At 43.2% G+C, this 25803-nt stretch overlaps 1 protein-coding gene across 1 annotated transcript in view; it reads right to left on the reverse strand.

The window, feature by feature from the left end:
• Window positions 1-692: 692 nt before the first annotated feature.
• LOC137533900 (solute carrier family 2, facilitated glucose transporter member 3-like) overlaps window positions 693-25803 on the reverse strand; it is a 31735-nt gene continuing 6624 nt past the window's right edge. The window contains exons 2-10 of the mRNA XM_068255200.1: window positions 23267-23365; window positions 18833-18993; window positions 16681-16921; window positions 14735-14897; window positions 11585-11772; window positions 9860-9964; window positions 5646-5747; window positions 4808-5011; window positions 693-3186 (exon numbers count right to left, since the gene is read on the reverse strand). Coding sequence (XP_068111301.1) covers window positions 2977-3186; window positions 4808-5011; window positions 5646-5747; window positions 9860-9964; window positions 11585-11772; window positions 14735-14897; window positions 16681-16921; window positions 18833-18993; window positions 23267-23365 — 1473 coding nt within the window. The 3' untranslated portion in view covers window positions 693-2976. The remainder of the gene's footprint in view (window positions 3187-4807; window positions 5012-5645; window positions 5748-9859; window positions 9965-11584; window positions 11773-14734; window positions 14898-16680; window positions 16922-18832; window positions 18994-23266; window positions 23366-25803) is intronic.

Raw genomic sequence — 25803 nt, forward strand, 5'->3', positions numbered from 1 at the left:
TAGCTAAATCGATGCAATCCCGATGCAAAGTCTGCAGCATGTTACAGCATAAGCCGTGCCTCCAACATAGATTATGCAGCAATGCAAGTCAAGTGCGCAGTGCGATGTGGCAAATATGCACGGACCAACGGCAATCCCAGTGGTGTCTTTCCTGCCTAGCAGGGAGTATGTCATTAGCCGGGGGCGGGCCTACGCATATGACCCTGTAGCCACACAGTTGTGCAGGGTCATATGAAGGCTTATTTCTGTTCGCACCACATCACACCACAAACCTCAGGTGTGCAACTGGTCTTATGGAATTGTGGATAAAATGTCAGAAAAGAAGCTGTGACAGGTACTCTTCATCAGGGCCTTGCAGAGGCGAGAGAGGCTCCAGCCTCAGGGCGCAGTGTAGCAGGGGGCGCACAGCTCACTCAGCTATCATTCCCCTATTGTGTTTGAATCAGAGAGAAATAAGAAAAGGGGATACATGGCAGTAACTGCAAGCCAGATAACTAGAGATTAAGGTGTTGGGGGCCCTGGGATGTCTCCTAGTCTAATAGCAATCACTGTGTGATGGCTGGGGTGGGAGGGATGGGGGGGGCGCACTTTGACGTATCAGCCTTGGGTGCTGGAGGACCTTGTCCCGGATCTGCTCTTCATTCTTCTAGTGTCAACGGCTTAAATAATGATTGGGACACGATTCAATAGTATACATCAGAATCACATAACAATGGAATTTATTGAGACCTTTTTGTAATCTCACAAATAGAAAAATATATATTTAACTTAAAACCTGCAATAAATACAGTGAAAAAATCCCTTTAGGTATAACAGGCTTCCTGCGCTCACAAGTCTGTGGAATAAGGTTGGTGAGGAACACCATTGTTTTGCTTTCCATAGCAACCAGATTGCAGTAGTCCTAACTATGAATTGTGATGGGTACCCGGTTTCTTCGGACTGTTATTGCACACTGCCTATGATAATAAGAAGCATCTTGAAAGGGATTCCCGGTTGGCCGTAGCGTAGCTATGGAGCTATGGGCCCCGGTGCGAGTTTTACATGGGGCCACTCCAAGCACTCTATATGTAGCACTTGATAAGGTGCAACAAAACCTGCCAAGGTCATCCACAGTGTCAGAGGTGCAAGAAGGGGATGGGGAACATTTTTCTAATGATTTCCACTATTCAAAGTATCTTTAGAAGTGATTATTACCACCACAGGACCAATAAACAGCTAATACTTTGGTTGAGGAAGGGCCCCGATGCGGTCGCTACTTCTGCAATCCCTATTGCTACACCACTGCGGGCGGTTGGCTAAAATTTAGGCCACCTTCTTTGGACCTTCCTTGGTTCAGTAACGTGTAAGGTGAATTAACTGTGTAACAACCAATCACATTGCTCTTTACAGCTGTCAGATTAGAGACAGATGAAATCTGATTGGTTGCTGTTGACTACCTCACTCTGTAGAGTTCATACCCCTTTCCAGGCCCCTATAATTACTTATAGTAGAATGGAGAAACATTATTTAGCAGCAGTTAAACACTCATCCTTCTATAGTTTATTTATAGATATTAGAGGATGAAATCTTTGGCAATATAATATTGCTTATGCAAGTGACATTATAACATTATGAGAATTCATCTCTTGGCAGATACTCTGCAGAGCAATGCTGAAGTAGTTCCTCCAGACCTGGTTGAAGCTCAGTTTCCCCCAAGACCGCTACCCTTGAAATCCACTATGTTGCTACATGACGGTATCTGATACCAGGACTTCTCTACTGTACTTGGTGGCATCTGAGGCTATGGTCCACCTTCTGTTCATGCAAATATTAACCCATTAGCAGCTTCAGTAGAGTTATCTAATTTGAGATAAGTGCACTGCTGTTGACCTCAGTCGTCAGAATTCGTCTTACTGTAATTATCTTGGAATGCTTTGATCTCTATCTACTAGCAGAAAATATAGAAACTGAAAGCAGAAGTCCTCTGTTATTGTCTCACACTGCCCCCTAGTGACAAGTGACCATAAATACATATTACAGCAGTACTAATTAGAAGCAAGGAAATGTAACAAATAAGAAATTAAAAAAAAAAGTGCTAAAATAAATTGGCACGGAGCACGTGCAAGCCTCTAAATTAATTGGCCACTAAAGGGTTAAAGGAGTATGTAGCAGCAGCCTGAGAGTACACATCGCTTGTTAGTGAGTATATGCCCAGCTGCATGGACTTTTTCCTGAGTGATATTGTTGGATAGACCTGTTATGCCCTGATGAATAGTCATGTGAATGCTGAAACGTCGGCCTTTATCTGCAACAGTTAAATATTACACTGGGGTTGCCGGCATTCTCTGGTTATTTCCTATGGACTTCATGAGCAAATCAAGTGCTCTCTCGCACTTATAAAACTATTGGCCATATCTAGGGTGTGTGGGAAGCACCAACTTTCCCTGGAACCTTAATCTTTGTTTGGGGAAGGATTTGTTGTTATTGTACCATATATAATTGAGCAGGGAACTTAAAATTAATTTTACTCCCTAGGCAGAAAAAGCTTGTTATACTTGTAAAAAATTTTGAAAACTAATCAAAGTATTAAAAAAAATACGTAACAGTGGCAATTTTCAGGCAAAGCCAGATTTGTTGTTTTTTTCACAAAGTCAAGAAGCTGTACATGAAATCCAATGTAGTTATCAAACATAGCCGTGGCTTCTTAAAGAAGATCGCATGTTTTTCAAAGCTGTGTAAAGCCTCAATTTTCAACAAGAGACTTTTTAAAGTTCTCAGTTTGGGTCCATTGTCTATCAGAGTGGACAAAGTGAACAGTGACACCCAAGAGGAAGGTTCTTCTCAACCCTGATTCCAGACTGGTCATTTCATTGATGCAGAAAACTGCCAAATATTGTGTCCTTCCTGGAACTTTCAGTCCATGCTGAAGTCATCTTCAGGAGATATTCTATACCATTATTTACAATAGATAAAAGGCAAGAGTCCATCAGCCCTTTCTTACTCCATCTGCTCTGGAGGTACTTTTACTCCCGTTAATTCCACACTGCTGCTGCGGTTATTGGTCGCCAAACCTCTGGTGCCCTGGAAGTCTCTGGCGATGTCATCAAATGTCCGTCCACGAGTCTCAGGGACTTTGAAGAATGTGAAGATGAAGAATATAATCAGGAATACCAGGAAGATGAGGAAGACGTAAGGACCACATCCTTCCTGTTTAGAGAAAGTGAGTCCATTAGTGTGAGAAAGGGAAAGGAACATAGATTTGTTGGCTCGAAGTTACTGAACTTAGCCTTGCTGAAGAGCATAAGTGATCCAGCCCTCTCCTGGGTCTTATCAGTGCATAGGAAGGATTACTGAGATCAGTGAATTAGTAAACTCGCAACATCCTTTATGAACGTTACGAATTTATCCATAAATGTAAGTCACTTCTTCATAGGCCTTATTCACATTGAGCACGTTGTGCTACTGTATAATATAACTCCATAGCGCATATTAATGCACTGCATGTGTTATTATTTGCCAATGACTCTTTGAGCAGGAGCACAGCAACTATCCTGCCCCCCCCCCCCCCCCCCCCCCCCTGCAAAAGTAGCATGTGGCCCCCTTCTTGGATTGAATTCCCCCTATTGGATCTTAATCCCCCGTTTGATTGATAAAACGCACACCTACATACCTTTCCACCTGACACCCTCCCCCCACATAGCAGAGTAGTGCAGCAGAGCAGTGTAATGTTTACCTGCTCCAGCAAAACGTTACATCTCTTCTGTTCTTCCTGGCTGCTGCACGCTCTGTACTTCCCTCCAACTCCCAATCACGTGACATGCATTCAGAGCCAGAGGGAATGCAGCAGCATAGAGCATGCGTTTATCAGGAAGATTAGAGGAGACCCAAAGCAGCACTGGGGCAGGTAAATATTAAACTGCTTCACTACACTAATCTGCAGAAGGGGAGGAGTGGGGATCCGGGCAGCCCCCACGGGCACTCTAGTTATGCCACTTTATTTGGGACAGTTCAATAAATGTTAAATCTTAATAAGCAAATTGGCTTGCCACTTAGACGATGTTTTACATTTTGGCCCCTTATGTGATTGAGTTGACACCCCTGCTTCAGAGAATGGCTGGGTTGTGAAATTTAAAGGACAACTGTAAGCACTTAAACTTTTTTTTCAATTTTTTTTTAACTAACCTGGGGCTTCTATCAGCCCTCTGCAAACGTCCTGTGCAAGAGCCAGGACATACTGATTCTCTGGTCCTCTGCCGCGGCTCTCTTCCATTTTCGGCTACTTTAATGTGGCCGGCCACTGCGCCTGCACGACCCTGGCTGTTCACTCCTGCTCAGAAAGCCCTGAGGCACAGGATGTCTGCAGGGGGCCAGTAGAAGCCCCAGGTAAGTTGACCTCCTTTATTTGTACCCCATACCTCCCATCTTTCTGCGGGAGTGTTACTCCTGGTTTACTTTGCACTGTCTATGTAAGCCTCTGCACACACTGAAACAAAGAACTCATAGTTGGTACTGCAGCGAGCCCTTCCTTCTTTTATGCATATTGAATGAGAGTTGCAATTTTGGATTACATTAAAATGTGGTTAGCTAGCGCCATCTACTGGCAACTTTACTACATATAGCCCTTAGCTTATGTTCAGCCCTCCTTCCTTGTGATATAAACTTTAGTAGACAAAAGCTGAGGTGTGTATCTCTAGCCATGCTTCAGATGAGCAGCTACTATCTTGCCATGCCTGTCTGCTAAGGACTGTTGGACCAGAAGCACACGGAAAAGTGTCTAACTGACTCTCCTGCCCCAACTGAATTATTAGGCTATCCTATTTCTACTTACTGCTGCATAGGGGAACAGCATCCCAACAAGGAAGTTGGCCGTCCAGTTCGAGCATCCAGATACGGCCATGGCTGCCGGTCGAGGTCCCTGACTGAAGAGTTCAGCCACGATGAACCAGGGAATGGGTCCGGGGCCAATCTCAAACAGAGCCACAAACAGATAGATGGCCACAATGCTGACATAACTCCACGCACGGGCTACGTCCTGCAGAGATTGCAACATGATAAGATGGATGAAGATCAATTTATTTAGCTAAACCACGTAAATGCATTCAAGAACACTTGAGACACTGATGACAGACCCATAACGTGTACAAGAAAGTAGTTTCAGGAAGGAGATTGAGTAAGTATAAGATAAGTTACAGGAAACCCACATACCAGTTTGTGGCTTTTTGAAGAAGTTGACTTTTTTTGTGAAGTTTTGTCAAACTCCAGCTGCTAAAATTATCTCAGAGATTGTATACATTGTCCTTTAAATTGGCCAGAGAAATACATGGACTTGTGGTTCAAAATCTCTATTCCTGGGAAATCTCATATGGTAAGACTCAGCCATGAAATCTATCCTATCTATCCTATCTATCCTATCTATCCTATCTATCCTATCTATCCTATCTATCCTATCTATCCTATCTATCCTATCTATCCTATCTATCCTATCTATCCTATCTATCCTATCTATCTATCTTTATAATCCATATTTTCTGTGACATTTCAGCAAAAAGCCACTGACTGGTCTTGGTTAAGTTGGACATATGGTGGGTTGAATATGGAGAATGATACATTATCTAGAATAGCAAGAGACCCTGGATATGATAAAATATTAAAAGTTGACTACTTACCTTGAACCTAAGTGCAATGGTCAGTAAGAGAGCAAACACAGCCATTCCGCCCAGACCGGTGAGGTGTAAGGTCCGACGGCCGGCGCGTTCCACGACCAATAACTGTGACAGAAGGAAGACAAGACCATCAACTCAATGCCAAGCTTGTAAATTATCCTGTTCACTGTCAATACAACATTTCTGTTCCTATGTTTTAACCATAGCTGCAGCCTTAAAGAGAATCTGTATTGTTAAAATCGCACAAAAGTAAACTTACCAGTGTGTTAGGGGACATCTCCTATTACCCTTTGTCACAATTTCGCCGCTCCCCGCCACATTAAAAGTAGTCAAAAACAGTTTTAAAAAGTTTGTTTATAATAGAGTGACCATATTTTTGTGGGTCCAACCTGGGACGGGGAGGGGGGCAGCGCGCGTGCGCGCCGTGTCGAAAAGTGGGGAGGACTGAGCGCGCAGCGGCGAAGACTGGGGGGGGGTTGCCGCGCCGAAAAATGGGCGTGGCCATGACATTTTATGGGCGGAGCTAACGTAATGATGTAACAGCGAGGCATAAGAAAGCAGTGTTTACGCCATGATGTGGACAAACGAGACTTTGCATCATGGGTGTGCAGAAACTGTGTGATGCTAATAGTATACCATAACCACAAAGCAGCAAACATAGCCATCTATGACCATTAAATAATAAATGTAGTAACAGTTACCCCGGACACCAGAAAATAAACGCAATAGGCAACATGTCAGCACAAAATAACCACAATGCGGGCAACATGTCAGTACAAAATAAACGCAATGCGGGCAACATGTCGGTATAAAATAAACGCAATGCGGGCAAACAATTCACCAGAAAAGAAACGCACTGCGGGCAAACATTTCGCTAGAAAAGAAACAATGCGGGCAAACATTTCACCAGAAAAGAAACGCACTGCGGGCAAACATTTCGCTAGAAAAGAAACAGTGCGGGCAAACATTTCACCAGAAAAGAAACGCACTGCGGGCAAACATTTCGCTAGAAAAGAAACAATGCGGGCAAACATTTCGCTAGAAAAGAAACAATGCGGGCAAACATTTAGCTAGAAAAGAAACGCAATGCGGGCAAACATTTCGCTAGAAAAGAAACAATGCGGGCAAACATTTGGCCTGGAAAAGAAACCTAATGCGGGCAAACATTTCACCTGGAAAAGAAACCTAATGCGGGCAAACATTTCACCTGGAAAAGAAACCTAATGCGGGCAAACATTTCACCTGGAAAAGAAAGCAATGATTTACTCACCTGGCAGAAGTGTCCGGCCTCTGGCGCGCTGCTCCGTCCCGGGACCGTCTTGTTCCTCCTGCTCTTCTCTCCCGCGCTGACAGGGCTACGGCAAGATGGCGCCCGAAGCCCTGTACTAGAGACACAAATAGGTCTCCAGTACAGGGCTTCGGCAGCCATCTTGCCGTAGCCCTGCTCGCCTGCCGGTGTCGGAAACAGACACCGGAAGAGGAGGCTGGAGCGGGGCTGCAGGCAATGAACTGGCACGGCGTCTATAGACGCCGCTGCCAGTTCATTGAGGAGAGAGTGGCCAGAGTCCCGAGGCCGGGACGTCCCGCTGCTGAAAGCGGGACGTTTCCCGGGACCTCATTAAGCCTGGGACAGCGGACCCCGAATCCGGGACGTGTCCCGGGCAATCCGGGACGTCTGGTCACTCTATTTATAAACAAACAAAATGGCCACTAAAACAGGAAGTAGATTGATGTACAATATGTCCACACATAGAAAATACATCCATACACAAGCAGGCTGTATACAGCTTTCCTTTTGAATCTCAAAAGATCATTTGTGTGTTTACCTTCTGTCCCCTTCTTCTCTTATGCACTGAACATTACAGGCTTCCTGCAGACAGCTCTGCCTGTGCCTGTGTTTGTAATTCCTCAGTAAGTGTCAGCCAGCTACTTTCGCAGCCTAACAGAGGAGGATTTTTATCCAGCTCTCTTCTATCACTGATAAGATAGCAGAGAAGCTGCTGGCTTATGTAAATAACACACACACTGGAGTGTGCATAGAGGAACAGACCAGCACGGAAGAGTTGGCAGCCTTCCAGACACAGGCCGACAAGTCTGACAGGGGAAAGATACATTGATTTATTACATAGACCTTGATAGTACAAAGTGCTGCAGTGAGCCAGAACAGATTAGAATAGGTTTAGGAACTTGTAGCATGGTAGAAAAAACAACGTAATTTTTGTTACAGAGTCACTTTAACAGCACAACCATAGCTGAGGGCCCCAGACAACTTGCAGGACAAGAACCCAAAGGAATAGGCCGATTAAAGACCTAATCCGTCTGGACGTGAAATCCAGAATTGCATGCTTTTCGGTAGAGAGTCAAATAATTCCACCAATCATGGAGGTGTAATGCTAATTGTATGCTGCTTGGAATTGGACCAATAACAATATACAGGAAGTGCATTTGTTTGGGTCATTTCCAAACGGCATAGAAAGAATGAACAAAACTCCATACAGATAGTGTCCAGGTGAGATACTGAACCTGGAACTCTAGTGCTACAACTAAACAGGTACAAACCATTATGCCACCATTCCGAAATTGCAGTCAAAACTAGTATATGATGATCAGAGAAGGTCAATGAGATGCCAGTACTTTCCATTTGCATTCAAATGTCATGTAAATTATGTGCAGCTTGAAGCTGGACCAATCAAAATAACTTCCTGTTGATTTGGACAGGGCCAGTTTTAAGCTGCACACAACGTACATGAGCTTTAAACCATTAGCCGCTTCAAAGGAATTCTCTCGTTTGAGATAGTGCGCTGCTTTTTACCTCAGCCAACAGAACTCGCTGTGCTGTAAATTCTTGGAATGCTTTTATGTTATAGAAGGTTATAGAAACTGAAAGCGGAAGTCCTCAGTTATTGTCTCACACTGCCCCCTAGTGATAATTCGCCATAAATACACATTACAGCAGTAATAATTAGTAGCAAGGAAATGTAAGAAATAACAAAAAAAGTGCTAAAATAAATTTGCCTGGGGCACTTGCAAGCCTCTAAATAAATTGGCTGCTAAAGGGTCAACTGCTATTTATCATGTGGCTAAAACCTGCCCATATTTAAAGGATACCCGAGGTGACATATGATATGATGAGATAGACGTGTATGTACAATGCCTAGCACACAAATAACTATGAGGTGTTCCTTTTTTTTCTTTCTCTGCCTGAAAGAGTTAAATATCAGGTATGTAAGTGGCTGTCTCAGTCCTGACTCAGACAGGAAGTGACTACAGTGTGACCCTCACTGATAAGAAATACCCACTATAGAACACTTTCCCAGGCAGAAAATGGCTTCTGAGAGCAGGAAAGGGATAAAAAGGGTCAATAGTTCATAGATTTTAGCTCTGGCATACTTCAATGAATGTGTCATTGAACAAAAACTATAAAACAGTTAAAACTTAAAAAAGTAGATTTAAACATAAAATAAAACTGTAGAATATTTTTTTTAAAAAGTCATTTTTAGGAGAAGGAAGATAGATACAATCATTTATTTCATTAGTTTATTTTCGCCTCGGGTGTCCTTTTAACAGCAGTGTCTCCCTCTAGCATGTGTTTCCTGCTTATCATCCCCATTGCTTCTGCTAGACAACTCGCAACACTATTGCTGTTTATGAAGGAAGCCCATTGAATGAGAACATTAGAGAAGGCATGCCACACTTTTATAAAGTTATGTTATTAAAAGGGAGAAGAGCTTATTATGGCCTAAAGGGAACTTGAAGCGAGTAAAATTATTTAAAATAAACACATGATGTAGCTGCAAATGAATATTACATACTAACCTCACCGTCAGTTCCTCTCAGAAGCTCACCATTTTCTTCTTACAGGGATCCCTTCCAGTTCTGACAATATTTTGTCAGAACTGAAATCTATCAGTTGCTTTCTGTTCCATATCAGCAGCTGTCAGTTACAAATGAATGTGCAAGGTAATGTCCATGTTTCCCTATGGCTCAAGTGGGCAATACAGTTTAACAGTGTGCTGACCAGGAAGCTGTTATGGGGGTAATGGCCATTTTTAAAATGGAAGATGCAGAATTCCATTGATCACAGTGAACAAATGGGACGCAGGAGAGGAGAAAGCGATTGAGAAGTACACTACACAGGATCTAAGTATGACCTGTGTATGGTTATTCTGACTTTTTATTTTCAGTTCAGGTTCTCTTTAAGAATAAAGTGGACTCACCGATACCACTGTAAAAACCACATTTACGATACCAGCCCCGATAGTGGCATAAACGGGCTCTGAGACTCCAGCACTCGCGAAGATGCTGGTGGAGTAATAGAAGACCTGCAAAAAGCAAATTAGAAAAGTCAGTTAATGAAGAATAGAAGACTGTCAGCTTTATTTAACCCATTGGCAGCTTCAATAGCGTTATTTTGTTTGAGATAAGTGCTCTGGTGTTGACTTCAATCGCCAGAACTCGTTGTGCTTTAAATTCTTTTTAAATGCTTTGATCTCTCTCTCCTAGCAGAAAATATAGAAACTGAAACCAGAAGCCCTCTGTTATTGACTCACACTGCCCCCTAGTGACAAGTGGCCATAAATACACAGCAGTACTATTTAAAAGCAAGAAATTGTAACAAATAAGAAATAAACAAAAAAATGTGCTAAAATAACTTGGCCTGGAGCACTTGCAAGCCTTTGCATATATTGGCTGCTAAACGGTTAAATGCCAGTAGCTCAGAATTCATGCTAATCTTTTCACCTTGTGGTGAAAATAAAATTGAAACGACCAATCAGGATTAAAATTGCAAGTCGCTATTACAATCGCTTGTAAAAAAAAAAAGTACACTTTTAAAATCTTTCCCAAAATTGATGGAAAATGCTCCTGAAATTGCTTACAAAACGCTAATTGCAATAGTGATTTGTGACTTGCAGTGGGTTCCAGGCCTTATGCTGGGATTACACCATACAATTTTCTGTTAGATTTTTCAGTTAGATTCTCTAAATTCAACATGTTAGTAATGTATCTATTTTACCATCTATCTGCCGAGCAATTAGGCATTGTTCTACTCAGCAGGAGATGACCAGAAGACAATGCACCAGAGATAATGACCAGTCTCTACAGAAAATAATCTAATTATGCATTCTAACAGAAAATCTAACAGAAGAATCTAACAGAAAATTGTATGGTGTAATCCCAGCATTATAGTTGTGTGTAAGGGCTGGTTCAGATGGACGTCTGCGTGGCGTCGCGTCTGGGGGCGTTGCGGCGGCTGCACGGTGAGGCTTTCAGTAGCCTTCGCGTCGCGTGTACGGTGCAGCCACGTTTCTTCCCCTAGCGGGATATTAGTCGTCGCGGTTGGCCGCCCCCTGGAAGCTACATGTTGCTTCCAGGGGCAGCTCGAACGCTACCGAAAATCGGGACCCGAACGCCGCGATCGTGTAACCGCGCGCAAAAGCTCTGTGTAAACGCTCCCATTAACTTGAATGGGAGTGTTTACCGCGACATTCCGAACGCTTGCGGTAAACGCTCCGCAAGCGTCCGTCTGAACCAGCCCTTAGATTTGAGTTGTAGTTTGTCTGGAAGTAGGCATATTCTTCAGGAGCTCTTTGTAGTCCAAGCCTACCTCACATCATCTTGGTTGGACTCCCTCCTTTTCTCCCACCCAATGTTATAAGATGGAGCTACAGGCACCTGCAAAGGGTCTCAGAGGACCAGTGGCGTAACTACAATTTGTGGGACCCCCTATGTTCACACCTCTTCCCTTGCCTCCTCTTGGTGCCCTTCACAGCATTGGTGCCCATCTCATAGGGGTCATAAAACAAGTGTGGCCATCACGATTTTCACACCCATAACAAGTGTAGCCACAAAAACACCTGATCTGAAGCACGGACCCCTGTATCAGAGGAAGGGAAGGTTAGTAGTTGGGGGCCCCCCACAGCTCTGACAATCAGGATACATACCGCATTGATTCCAGACAGTTGCTGCGACAGCTGCAGAGCGATGGCGATAAGTATTGGTTGGCGATACTGCCTTAATCGGAATAACTCGACAAAGGAAACTGGCTTTTCTTGTGCCATCTTTTCTCCTTCTTCTTTCATCTCCTCCAAGTCACTGGCCACATCATGAGTTCCTCGAAGCCTCTGTAAGACTAAACATCAGATTGGGTGTAAAACACTCAACTAGGCTCTGGCTTACATTAGTTATTCTTTTTATTGCTGGTGTCTTTATCCTTTATAACAGGTATGTCAAACCGGTCCTACGAGGGCCGAGGTCCTCACACATTTTTGATACAGCTCAAATAAATTGATGGGCCTGAATCAGGAAAGGTGTGGTCCATCAGGTAGAACACATTCCTTTCTTTCTCAGTCCATCCTAAACACTGGCATGGATCTGGCCCTCCAGGCCTGGAGTTCGACACATGTGCTTTATAAAGCAAAAGCATCCACCATATTAAACTTTTCTGCCCACTTCCCCATCCCCATATAATAAACTTTAAAAAAAAAATTTAAAAATTGCCAAATTGTTGGAATTTAAAATACAATACATTGTTACCTTAGGGACTTAGATTTTTAAATATGTATGCCATGAGGGTGAATTACTCTTATTTTTGCAAATAAGTGCTTGTAATTATTGGAGTACATCGAGAAAACTGTGTGAACATAAAATCGAAAAAATCCACCTTTATTTCCAAATAAAATATTGGCGCCACACATTGTACTAGGGACATCATTTTAAATGTTGTAACAACCAAGACAAATGGGCAACAAATATGTGGGGTTTATCTATAGTAGCTCGTTTTATTTTAAAACTATAATGGCTGAAACTGAGAGAAATATTTACTTCTTTTTATTGGTTTCTTCTTATTCTCTTTAAAATGCATATCAAATAAATTAATTCTTAGCAGAAAGTACCACCCAAAGAAATCCTAATTTTATAGCGTATTTAGGTGTGATAAGAAGTGATAAAGTTATTGCTTAGGGCCCGTTTACATTATATGCGGTGTGATGTGGCTACATAGCCGCATCACACCGCTGGTGTCCTGAGCCCAGTGCACAGCAATGGAACAGTTTCCATTGCGTACGGAGCGGTATCCGAGAATCTGCGGCATGCTGCAGATTCTCACACAGCTGCATCCACCGGCCGTCCCCTCCATCTCCCAATGAGGAAGTGACGTGGCATTCAGCAGAAGTGAGGCAATGCGGCTAGGTAGCCACACTCACATCACTCTGCAAATGGAAAAGGGCCCTAGAGGTGAAATTGTTTAACAGTGCTTTGCTCAGAGGAAAACATAAGAGGCCATCAGTAACCCCAGTCTCAAGAGTTTTGGTGCTTCCATATATAACTAGCCTAGTGTCCCTAACCAAACATGATAGTTCAATTTTTATTCAGTGTTTGCCTGCGGGTGGTCGGAATTGCTTGGGACCACCCAAAAGTCCAATGATGGGGTAACAGAAGCTGGGCAATGAGTTTGGAGGAGGTCTTTTCACAGTCTGTACGAAACCTCCAGATGTCCCAGCCAAGCTGGCTCAGTACATCACCAGAGATGATTGTCACAGGAGCCTTAGTGGTCAGACCGCAAATGGCCTTCCAAACGGTGCCAGCGCACGGATCATGCGAACTCTGGTCGCAGTCAATGCGCAGGAACCGTTGGGAATTGGCCGCAGACAAACCAGAAGGGAGCCTGTGAGGTACGGTAATTACAACTTACACACTAGTTCAGGGTATAACTGCCACCACCTCTGTTACCATGGGACAGAGGAGCCCGCTGACTGTCTGAGCCTAGATCTACAAATAAAAACGGTTAAAACACGCTGTATTCTGTCTAGCCAACAACAACCAATAGTAGCGTCTCTTCAGAGACCTGGGATCAGTTTCTGTGTATGCTGAATAATAGGGTAGCTGGAATAACAACTGACGATACCGTCGGTTTATTGAAAGCAATATAAATAATTAATATATACAGAAAATTATTAAAATCAACAAGACATGAAATAACACAGTATGAAGATAAAGGGGAGAAAAAAATACTTAGTTCCTGGAAAGATGTCCTATTGTGGGAAAAACTTGTAGAGTTCCTTTGTTTCAGTTCAAAGTTCAGAGTTCAGACCAGGTGGAGGCCAGCATATCCTCAAGCTGGCACAGATGAGATCAAGATGGAGTTTCAGAGTGGAGGACACTGAGTTTGTCTCCTCTGCCATTCTTATGCCCCTGATCCAGTAGGAGGGAGTGAGGGCGGGAGCCACACATCCCCTTAGAAGATGAGATGAGTCCTCCCATTGTCCTGGGGACCAGAAATCATATCTAACCATATATGGGCTCTATCTCACAGAGCCGTACAGGTCAGGGCAGATTTATTAACATTTTCAGGGTTGTCTCGATTTACCCAGCGCCCTGATACCAGACATGAGGGGTGGGACCTCTGTGGTATCATCAGGGCACTTTCAAACTGCCTAACTGGCAGTCTTTACCTCCGAATGTTCTAAAACTTCCTCAGAACCAGCATCGGGACTCATGCTACACTTTCCCCACGTTTGGCGAAGCTGCCATCTCAGGAATCCCAGAAATATGACAGATCTGGGAAGTTATGGATTATGCTATGAGCCTCAGGTTATTCAGGATGTGGGCTAGCAGCTGGCTTCCCTTTGATCCTTACCAGGGAGCAAGGTGTCAAGACCTCCTGGGGATTCGTAGCCTGTCTGGCTGAACCTAGGCCTCCTTATCACCCTTTGGTTAATTAACATCTACATGAGATCAGCTAGGTGTCACCTGGTTCCCAGAACAGAAAAGGGAATGAATGCCTCCATGTTATTCTGCCTTCCACAGGGAATATGTCTAAGCTAATTAACAACTCAAAAGACATCCTGCACTTAAATTAGGGCAGAGGAGAAAAACTTGTATTTTAAAAAAACAGGAATGACCATTCTGATTCCTGTAATGGCTGCACAAATTTAGCCAGACAGCGATCAGAAATTGGACTGCGCGGCTCCTTCCAATTCGCCCACGTTTCTTACTGCTGTTCCGTGACAATGATCAATTTACCGTACAGGAATTCTCCTTATAATGGAAGTACGACAGATGAAGTGACATTCAGAAACTTTCGGAATACTCACTGGCTTCTGCTCTGTCGTGTTCCTTCTTGATGATCAGCAGATACCGAGGGCTTTCTGGACAGAACGGCAGCAGGGCACACTGGATAATCGACAAAAAGACTGTGATGCCCATTAACAGAGGCCAGAAGGTCTCCGATCCCAAGATCACTTGCAAGCCAAAAATCTGACAAAAACAGCAAGAAATGAATGTTGGTTAAAATGATCGTACTGTGCTTAACAGAGCAGAAATATAACAGAATATGTTTAAAGGGGCATTATGGCGAAAAATTGTAAAATTTAAAATATGTGCAAAAATAAACAAATAAGAAGTCTGTTTTTTCCAGAGTGAAATGAGCCATAAACTCCTTTTCTCTGACAGAAGTGACAGGTTTTGGACTAGTCAATCTCTATTTTTCACTTTAGTGCCCCTTTAACCACTTAAATCTATCTGGACGGATATATCCGTCCAGATAGACTGTGCTGCTGCATGAGGCGCGCGCTCCCGCTGCCTGCTGTTAGTTCCCCGATCAGTGAATGGGATTATAATTCCCATTCACCGATCTAAGTTCCCTGCAGAAAAACCAACCCTGTCTAATCAGAGACCGCGGTATTTCTGCTCCCCCAAAAAAAGTTTCCTGTGCTCTTTATTGTTCCTGAAAGCGTGATCGTACCACCCACATACATTTTTTTACAGAATTACATTATTTTACATTTAAGATTATCTGTTTCCCTCCCACACCAAAAATTACCCAAATACATTTAAAAAAAAATTACAATAAAAAAAACCCAACATAAATAGTTACCTAAGGGTCTGAACTTTTTAAATATGCATGTCAAGAAAGTATCTTTTATTATTATTATTATTATTATTATTTTTTAATTATAAGCTTGTAAATAGTGATGGACGCAAATTGAAAAAATGCACCTTTATTCCTAAATAAAATATTGGCGCCAGAAATTGTGATAGGGACATAATTTAAACGGTGTAATAACCGGGACAAATGGACCAATAAAATACATGAGTTTTAATTACGGTAGCATGTATTAATTTTAAACTATAATGGCCAAAAACTGAGAATTTTTTTTTTCCATTTATTTCTTAATCTTCTTGTTGAAATGGATTTAGAAAAAAAATAATTCTTAGCAAAATGTACTACCCAAAGAAAGCCTAATTAGTGGCGGAAAAAAACAAGATATAGATCAATTAATTTTGATAAAGCATCTGCGTCTGTTTCTGAAACGTGTAATGCAGCCACGTGGTCTAACTACAACACGTTTATCAAACATTACCGGTTAGATCTTCAAAATATTAAAGATTTGGCTTTTGGACGCAAAGTGCTTTCTGCAGTTGTCCCGCCCTGAGAGGGGAGTTATCTCGGAAATCTTATGGTCTCTGTCATGGAGGATGAGTGGAAATATAAGCTTACTCTTACCGGTAAGATGAGTTCCACGAAATCCTCCACGACAGGCCTAAACCCTTCCTGGTATGGTAAGTACACTTTTATACTCCAAGTAATATGTAAGCACTGAGGGGTGGAAGTGGGAGTGTCCTTTTTAAATTGTTTGTGCTTCCTGTCCCTTGAATAGGCAAGGCAGTCTCATGGTCTCTGTCGTGGAGGATTTTGTGGAACTCCTCTTACCGGTAAGAGTAGGCATATATTTTCTATGGCAGGTGGAGGGGAGACGCAAGGGGAGTACACAAAGGAGCGGCCTCTATAGGAAGAGTGATGCAAGAACAATGTTATTTAGAGGTCTGAAATGCCGGATCTCTCTGCAACCTCCGAAGACCCTTGTACACATGTTAGGTTCTCGGCCGTCGTGGCCGCTTTTGCCGAATTGCATCTTGTATGTGTGTGAGGCATAATGCAATTTTTGTTTTTGATAACTAACTTAATAGTATGATTTTTGATATTAAATGAGTCAAAACTGTACATTTTAAATGACAACAGGCAGGTTATGATACCCACCTGAGCAACCAGTATGCCAACCACAATGCCCAGCTGGTTGAGTGTTCCCAAGGCCCCTCTGTATGCGGTGGGGGCTAGCTCCCCAATGTACATCGGCACCAGACCAGTGCAGAATCCAGAGAAAACTCCAATAATAAATCTTCCAATGATCATCATCTCCAGTGACCAAGCAACCTTGGAAAGTGCCATAAAGGCTCCTCCCACCAGTGCAAATACATTGACCAGCAACATGGCATTCCTCCTGGAAGACGGTACAAGAAAACATGAATTATACATCCATTATAGAACCAACAAAACCATCTTGGCAAAATTTCCACTCTGTCAACCCCTCCACGGCTATCATTCAAAGGATACAATTCTAGGTCCTCGCCTACAAGGAAATCTACAGTCTCACCCCTCCAGCTGCTTAACTACACTTCTCGTTTCCAGAGACCACCCTGCACGTAATCTCTGGTCTACTAACAATCTTTCCTTCTCTCTAGTCACGCCGTCTTATTCTCGCATAAGATTTATCTCAAATCTCCCCGCTTCCTTCCACAATGTGTTTGAAACTTTGACACTGACTATCTTTAGACCAAACCCGAAAACTTGCCTCTTTAGGCAGGCATATAACCTTACCTAGCCACCAAATACCTCCTTACAGGCAGCTTCCCTTTCCTGTCGTTCTACCCCTTAGGCTACTTTCACATCTGCACTTTGCATTTGATGCGACGTTAAGGTCGCACAACGTGCCCCTAACGCAACGCATTGTGCTTTATAACTTGGACATAATAGTGCATTCTTTAGCCCTGCATTTGGTGCGCCGTTTTTGTTGCACAGTAATGGAATGAAAACGGCGCATGCATTAAATATAAAAAAAAAAAAATTACTGAGCATGTGCAACACAACTAACGCAGCAGATTCATTGCTAAACGCACAGCATGCAGCACTTTCTAATAACGCCTCATGTTGCACACAAACGCAACCTGTGCACTGTGAATGTCGCACAGACGTAGTATTGCTGTGCGTTAGTCTGCGTTATACAATTTTCTAACATGCGACTTTAACGTCGCATTGTGAAAGAGGCCTTAAAGGAGAACTGTAGCGAGAGGTATATGGAGGCTGCCATATTGATTTCCTTTTAAGCAATACCAGTTACCTGGCAGCTCTGCTGAGCTATTTGGCTGAAGTAATGGCTGAATTACACCAGAAACAAGCATGCATATAATCTTGTCAGATCTGACAAAAATGTCAAACACCTGATATGCTGCATGCTTGTTCAGGGTCTAGGGCTAAAAGTATTAGAGGTAGAGGAGCAGCAGGATAGCCAGGCAACTGGTATTGCTTAATATGGCAGCCTCTATACACCTCGCACTACAGTTCGCCTTTAACCAAAGGTGTCAAACTCCAGTCCTTGTGGGCCAGATCCATGCCAGTGTTTATGATGTACTGAGAAATGTATTCAAATTGATGAGCCACAACTTTACTGATTCAGTCCCATCAATTCATTTGAGCTTTGCCAAACATGTGTGAGGACCTCAACCCTCGAGGACTGGAGTCGACATCCCTGCCTTAGACAGCAAGCCCACTTGGAAAGGGTTCTTTGGTGTTGTGTTAATACTACTGTTGTCCACAAAACCAGGGGCGGCCCTACCATGAAGCAAACGGAATCACATGATTCAGGGCAGCATCAGCTCTACACTCAGCTGATCTTTTCTAATCTATCCCTCTGCTCTGCTGCTTCTGCCTGTCTCATGGAGCACAGACATTGCCTGCTGTGAGTCTGTGTGTTCTGGCACACACCTTAATTAGGGACGGATCTAGGGGGGGGCAAGCGGAAATCTTGCCCCAGGGGCAGTTTGTTGAATTCTTAAAAAGGCGGCAAAATGAATGGCAGTTTAGGCGCCAAAACCTGACCTTTAGGCGCCAAAACCTGACCTTGCCCCAGGCGCAACTTGGTCTTGATCCGTCCCTGCCCTTAATTATGCACTGCTTTATACTGGCCTCCTCACCATGTGCTTGTTCTTGCCTCTGGTCTTCCTGCTGCAGCTTATTGCTGTGCATGTATGACTGAGGAAAGCCTGCTGTGTGGAATTGCCACAATTCACAAGTTTGTTTCAGGCAGCAAAAAATCTAGAACCTGCCCTGCTTAAAGAGGTGCTCACATCCTCACCTGCCAAAACGGTTGGCAAAGTACCCAACGGAAAGGGAGCCAAACATCCCACCGACAGAGAAGATGGCCACGGTGAGGGACCAGAGTGATGTCAGCAGGCTGGCAGACATGTCCTTGTCGTAACGATGTATAAACGTGTCATTATAGAAATCCTTGATGATCTGCGGAAAAACACAATTTCACAACTTACTAAAGACAAGTATCAACATGGAAAAGTGCCGTGGTGGTGGTTGTTTGGTATTTTTATATACAGAGCTGCCCAGAATCCTCCCTCAAACCAGGGCCGGTGCAGTGTCTGGGGACCGGCACAAGTTGAGACACCAGAATATCTGCAGGTATTTTTATATACAGCTGCCCAGAATCCTCCCTCAAACCAGGGCCGGAGCAGTGTCTGGGGACCGGCACAAGTTGAGACACCAGAATATCTGCAGGCATCCTGCAGCTCACAGCACTGCCCCCTTTCTTTCCCTGCTACAGTTAACTTTGGATTTAGCAGCAGCGTGTGTACAGAGCATGGAGCAGCTCTGGGGAACTTAACAGTCAGGTATGAGCACAGCCATCCTGTGTCCTACTGTGTGAATGCTTCACTTTCCCCTTCATTAGCAATGTCGGCTGTCCTCATTATTATCTGTATCCAAACCGAGCACTGTAATAACAGTGCAGGAGATTTGGGGGCAGCCGGCACCACCATAGACCGTAATAGGACGGCTGTATCGGCGCACACTAAGTAACTTCGGCGTCATTAGAGGACGGAGCTGAAGTTACTTTTAAAACACTGTAATTCGGCCGCCAGCAATAGCTAGAAGTTGAATTACATCATTCCCCATCATCCATGTGGACCTGGAGGGGGAATAGTAATTAACGCTGCTGGGACTTGTGCAGCAGCAGGATAAGCCATATACCACCAGCTGTATCCTGCGCCCAAGTCTCCTGGCGGCGAATTCTCTCGTACGCATTTAAGCTGCTCCTGATCAATCCCATGGTCGGTCGGTCAGACAGGAAATTGCATTGTGTATACCCAGCATGAAAGCCTACCATATTATCATACTGTATTGTGTGTGGCTGTGGGAGACCTTTTAGGAATCCCCCCCCCCCCCCTTTAAAATCAGGGGCATAGCAATAGCCATAGGAGCTGCTATGGGGCCCCGGAGCATAGGGGGCCCAGGTAGTACTTAATGTATTCACCATTAACTTTCTTGTTCCTCCACCCTCAAACGTTGTCTCAGTGCCCATGAACTATGTGCAGCATTGAATGCATGAGAATGTAAATTTCCCAATTAACTCATATCCATAGGGTAGGGGCAGGTGGGATTGCTTAACTACATAACGACCACATCACGCCAACGGGCATTATCGCGGCGGCATCCCCAGGACCGCCTAAAACCAATTGGTGTCAAGTCCCGGGCTGGGTTTTTGCAGGAGATCGCGCGCGCATCTCTGCTTGGAAGCTCCGCCTTCAGTCTCCCAGCGGCGATCGACTGTTAGACGCCGCCTATTTAGTTAGTACAGCGCTGCGATCTACTGCAGCGTTGTACTGGGGACAGCCGTGTGACACAGCTGTTCCCCTGGGAGGACACAGGAGTGATCGGCTGTGATAGGCAGATGGGGGGAGGGAGGGTAATGAAAATAATAAAAAAAACAACAAAATTTAATAAAAAATAAGACATAAATATTTAAAAATAAACAAATATCTGGGGGGTGATCAGACTCCACCAACAGAAAGCTCTGTTGGTGGGGAGAAGGGGGGGTAATCACTTGTGTGCTGTGTTGTGTGGCCCTGCAGCAAGGCCTTAAAGCTGCAGTGGCCATTTTTGTGAAAAATGGCCTGGTCTTTGGGGGGAGGGGGGTAAAGTCTGTGGTCCTGAAGTGGTTAAGAGTGCCTACATCTGAGGGCCTTATGCAAATGTTTGCTATGGGGCCCCATGATCTCTAGCCACACCACTGTATAGCACTGACCTATTTTGCAGCACTGTACAGAGTATATAGGCTTGTCACTTAGTAGCAGGATAGGAACACAAAGTAGTCTTTTTACTGCTGTAGTGAATAAGGGGTGTATTCACTACATTGAGGTAAGCAGAATTGCATGCGTAAAGTCTCATGCATGATGAGTAGATGCAGTGGCGTAACTAGAAATCACTGGGCCCCCCCTGCAAAACTTTTGATGGGGCCCTCTTGGCCCACATGGTGTGCAGAAAACTGACAGACGAGTGTGCTCCTAGCCTCAGCTTATTACACTCACTCTGTCCAGCTCTCATGGAGCAGAACTGGCTCTGCAGACTTCTCCAGCATCATTACAGTACAGAGCACTTGGGGAGGGGTAGAGAGGTTGGGGGCTGGGCACTATGCAGAAGAGCCAGCTGCACACTGAATAGTATTGTTTTATTTGTTATCAGTGGCTGAGCAGATGCAGTCAATAGAACAATTGTGCAGAGAATAGAAGCTTTTCCTCTCCTTGCCCTTAGTTGTCAGTTTCTCAGGATGGGGCCCCCCCAGTGGCTTCCGGGCCCCCCTGCAGCAGCATCCCTTGCAGGATCTATTGTTACGCCCCTGAGTAGAGGATTATACATTGCAAGTAATGTATTGCATTCTGCTCTTCTTATCAGGCGGTAAGACTTATCGCCTGTTATTCTGCTTACCGCAGTTTAGTGAATACATCCTCAAAGAGGAACTGTAGTGAAAATAACATAATGAATACAATTGCTTATTGTTTACAATATTCATTCACACTAGAAGCGCTTTTCTGAGCGTTTTGCGATTGATTAGCGGTTTTTAAAATCTCTCCAATTCACTTTCATTAAAATCGCGGAAAAAACGGTGCGATTTTCGCATACATGATCGTGAAATCTTGGCGATTTTTCTCCGATTTTTTTTTTTTTCGCAATTTTAATGAAAGTGAATGAGAGCAATTTTAAAAACCGCTGATCAATCGCAAAAAGAGTTTTCCTGTTGTAAGATCTTTCCTCTCCCTGATTTCCATTCTGAAATGTATCACTGGTGGCGACCTCTTTAGTCCTGCCAGGTGACCTGTACAGAATGTTTGTTACTGAGAGATATTGCTTGCTTGGCCGATGGAAAAAGCCGTTATTTCCCGCATGGGCCCATATACAATTCTTTTTCGCCTGAGTTTTCTCCTAAGTTAAATTTTTTACAACTTGTCCTAAAATGCCTTGTAAGCCAACAGCAAGCAAGAAAATACTCAAAATACATTTGATAGTACTTTTTCAACAACTTTTTGGTACATTTTCAATTGTAAAATGCTGAAAAGTTTGTTTGAAAAGAGGATGAAAAACGATCTCCTAGGACAGTAATGGCTAACCTTGGCACTCCAGCTGTGGTGGAACTACAAGTCCCATTAGGCATTGCAATACTCTGACAGCTCTAAGCATAACTCGGAGAGGCAGAGGCATGATGGGATTTGTAGTTTTGTCACAGCTGGACTTCCAAGGTTAGCCATCACTATCCTAGGAGAAAACGCAGGAGAACAAGTGAATTGCATATGACCCATTATATCCAAGGCTGATCTACACTGGGAGAGATGTACATTTTATATGGATGTATTTTACATTTTACAATTTTTCATGATGGTGGTCCTCCTTTAGGCCGGTTTCACATTAACAACCTGCGGTAGCTGTGCAATACGATCAGCTGACCGCAACGCCAAAATAAGACAATAGAGATTACTGCGGCAGAGCGCGGTAATCTCCATTCTGGCGGCAAGCCAAACAGAAAGTGAGGCAAGGCTCTTTAGCGGTCACTTCCTGTGGCCGACCCTCTAATTGCGTGGAAGTGTATTGTCAAAATACGCTTCCACACATGCGCGACGCGAATACATGCGGCGATCAGTTTAAATTATGTGCTGCGCTATAGTTATACTTCCAGTTGTGCAAGTAATAGACTAACGCGTTGTTGCTCCAGCGTCAGCCGAGCAGCAAAAACGTCACTTCTCCTAAGAATGACTTTTTAAGATATTCCACAGTTTTATTTTATATTTAAATTTACGTTTCAAGTTTTTACTGTTTTTTTTTTTTGTTTTTTTTTGTTTTTGCTCAATGACGCATGTATGCCAGAGCTAAAATCTATGAACTATTGACCATGTTTATCCCTTTACTGCTCTCAGAAGCCATTTTCTGCTAGGAAAGTGTTTTATAGTTGGAATTTCTTAGCAGTGAGGGTCACACTGTAGTCTGACCCAGTCCTGACTAAGACAGGAACTGCCACTTACATACCTGATGTTTAACTCTTTCAGGCAGAGAAAGAAAAAAAGGAACACAGCCTAGTTATTTGTGTGCCAGGCACTGTACATACCCATGTCTATCTCATCATGTCACATCGGGTATCCTTTAAACCACATTTTAAATATAAGTACAAGAACAATTAGAAAACTGGAAGCCCTGTTTAGCCTCACATAAGTCAAGGAATGAATTGATGATTCACCTTCTCAGGAGCATTGATCACTCCAATGTTATAGCCGTACTGAAAAGAGCCAATCGCAGCCACCACAACACAAAAGGTCAAAGAGCATGTAATCCGACCCTGCAGGAAAGAACACAGGCATGAGATTTAATATTGTATATTTATATTCATTGCAATCTACTGATTTACAAAATCTGGGGGAGGAGAATGAAGAAAAAGGGCCAAGAAGCGGAGGGGTTGGAAGGAAGGGGGGGGGGGGGGGAGTTTGGAATGAAAAAACATTTATACCAGTACTCAAAATAGGTTAAAAGTCAGTTTCTGTTTTCTATTTTACTTACAAATTGGTTGTAGATATATTACTGAACAACCCAAGTTTTATATCTTGTGTTTTAAGAAGGCTTAATAGCAGTTTCTTAACTGTGAATATATTTTCTTTTTAAACAAATCAAAATTTCAGTAAACTGTGCAGCTCAACTCAGCTTGCTACTGGTTGATCACTACTCATCCCACCTTTCTGATGACTCATAATGTCTGTACTCCAACAAGACAGCATGAGTCATCAGAAGGGAGGAGTAAGTCGTAATCAGGTGGGAGACAACAGTCAGGCTAGACTGAGCTACATGCAGCTGTTACTATTGCTGAATTTCACTCCACTTTGTATTAGTTGTATAGCGTGAAGAAACTATCAGGGTGGGAAACAGCAATTGTACTTTCTTTAAACACTTTTGTATCAGACATGCTTGGAATCAATACAGGAACGCTTTAAACATGACCATATTTTATGGTCCATTAAAACATCAATCTTCAGGTTAGTTTTTCTTTAAAAAAATGTTCATGCAAAAAAAGGAATGATCTTCACCAATAACCTACAATGTGCAAAGAGCCTCTTACAGCAAATAAAGGAAATGTTCCATAGAATGAGGCCAATGGGTAGATTCAGAAAAGGGTGCTAAGTGTTAGCACGCCAGTGAAAAGCCACTTTGCATGTGCTAACATGCTTTGCACGTGCTAACTAGGGTGCTAAGTAGTTAGCACACGCAAACTTAGCACCCTAGTTAGCACGTGCAAACTACTTAGCACCCTAGTTAGCACGGTGCAAAGTAGTTTGCATGTGCTAAATACGGTGCTAAGTTTGCGTGTGCTAACTACTTAGCACCCTAGTTAGCACGCCCAAAGCCTTTAGGCGTGATAACTGGGTTAGCACCGTTTACTGAATCAGGCCCAATAAGGCCCAATAAGTCAATAAGTTTCACAAACCTATATAATTTTATTGAACCCGGGTTTCAAAAGGCAATAAAAATCTAAATATGGCCCTAAAGAAAAAATGGCAGTAGCTGTACCCACACCAGGAATAAGTGCAAAGCCTGGTGAGCAGGAGTATCAGATTTAAAGTGCAGGAGAGCTAGGACCATGTGCAAAATACAATCGAGATTTATATGATTGATCCCAGGTCTTACTTATTAGTGTATGTTGCATTACCTTCTTTATATCCATATATGCAAGCTCAGGAGGTCATCAGAAGACGTATTTAGGTGTTGTTATATTTGATGTTTTCTATTATGTTCAATAAAATATGTTAGTGGTATACAGTGGTGCTCGACTTATTGGCTTCATTGTTTTGGAGGATCTCTTTAATTGAAATTTTTAATTTCAATTCTTCCCTTTAAACTCAAGACAACAGTACTCATTTGGTCCCCAAAATCCTCATATTTCTCATTTGGTCCCCAAAATCCACTGACTGCTTTTATGACCAGTTTGCTTGGAGTTTGAGGGAAAGTTACAGCTATTTTTAGCAGGTATGAGCAAAATCAGTTTTGCAAAAAGCAAAGTGTTCAGGGGTTGTGGAGCACCTTTGGTAGGATTGAGTTACCCATATCTCCTCTTTTCGCTGCTGCATTGCACGATACTCTCCATCTTCCTGACTTCCGGCTGTGACGGCGGAAGTGTCAGGAAGATGGAGAGCAGCTTGCATTGCAACCGAACACTCCGTGTGAGTTTCGCTTCTCGCAGTCCCTGATCTTGCTCATCCCTGATCTCCAGAAAAGCATCAAGGGGTTGTTCATGTGACAGCCGGTAGACACGCCCACTTAGCACTCATTTTCAGAAAATGCACTGACCTAGCCAAGCTCAGCATCTACAGAACAGAAGTCTTGTATAGTGATAACCATGTCTGGGAGAGTTCATGGAGAAGCATGTGACTTGTTTGATCAGCTGATAAATTTGCAAAGCTCTGATTTGCTGGGATCACATGCTGCTTTAGCACATGATCATGACTAGCAAATAAGAGACTTGCATATCTATCACCTGACCAAACTGACCACATGCTTCTCCATGAGTTCTCCTAGACAGGACCATCAATAGTCTTGCACATTTCTTGCAAAATATTTCAGTTAAAGAGGAACTGTAGTGAAAATAATGAAATTGCTTATTTTTTTTCTACAATATTCATTTATAAATAATTTAGTCAGTGTCTGCCCGTTGTAAAATCTTTCATCACCCCGATTTATATTCTGATATTAAAGTGGTCTGAAAGCCAGCATTTCTACTTTGCTCTAACC

The sequence above is a fragment of the Hyperolius riggenbachi genome, chromosome 10 (genome assembly GCF_040937935.1).
Source record: "Hyperolius riggenbachi isolate aHypRig1 chromosome 10, aHypRig1.pri, whole genome shotgun sequence".
Classification (NCBI taxonomy): Eukaryota; Metazoa; Chordata; class Amphibia; order Anura; family Hyperoliidae; genus Hyperolius; species Hyperolius riggenbachi.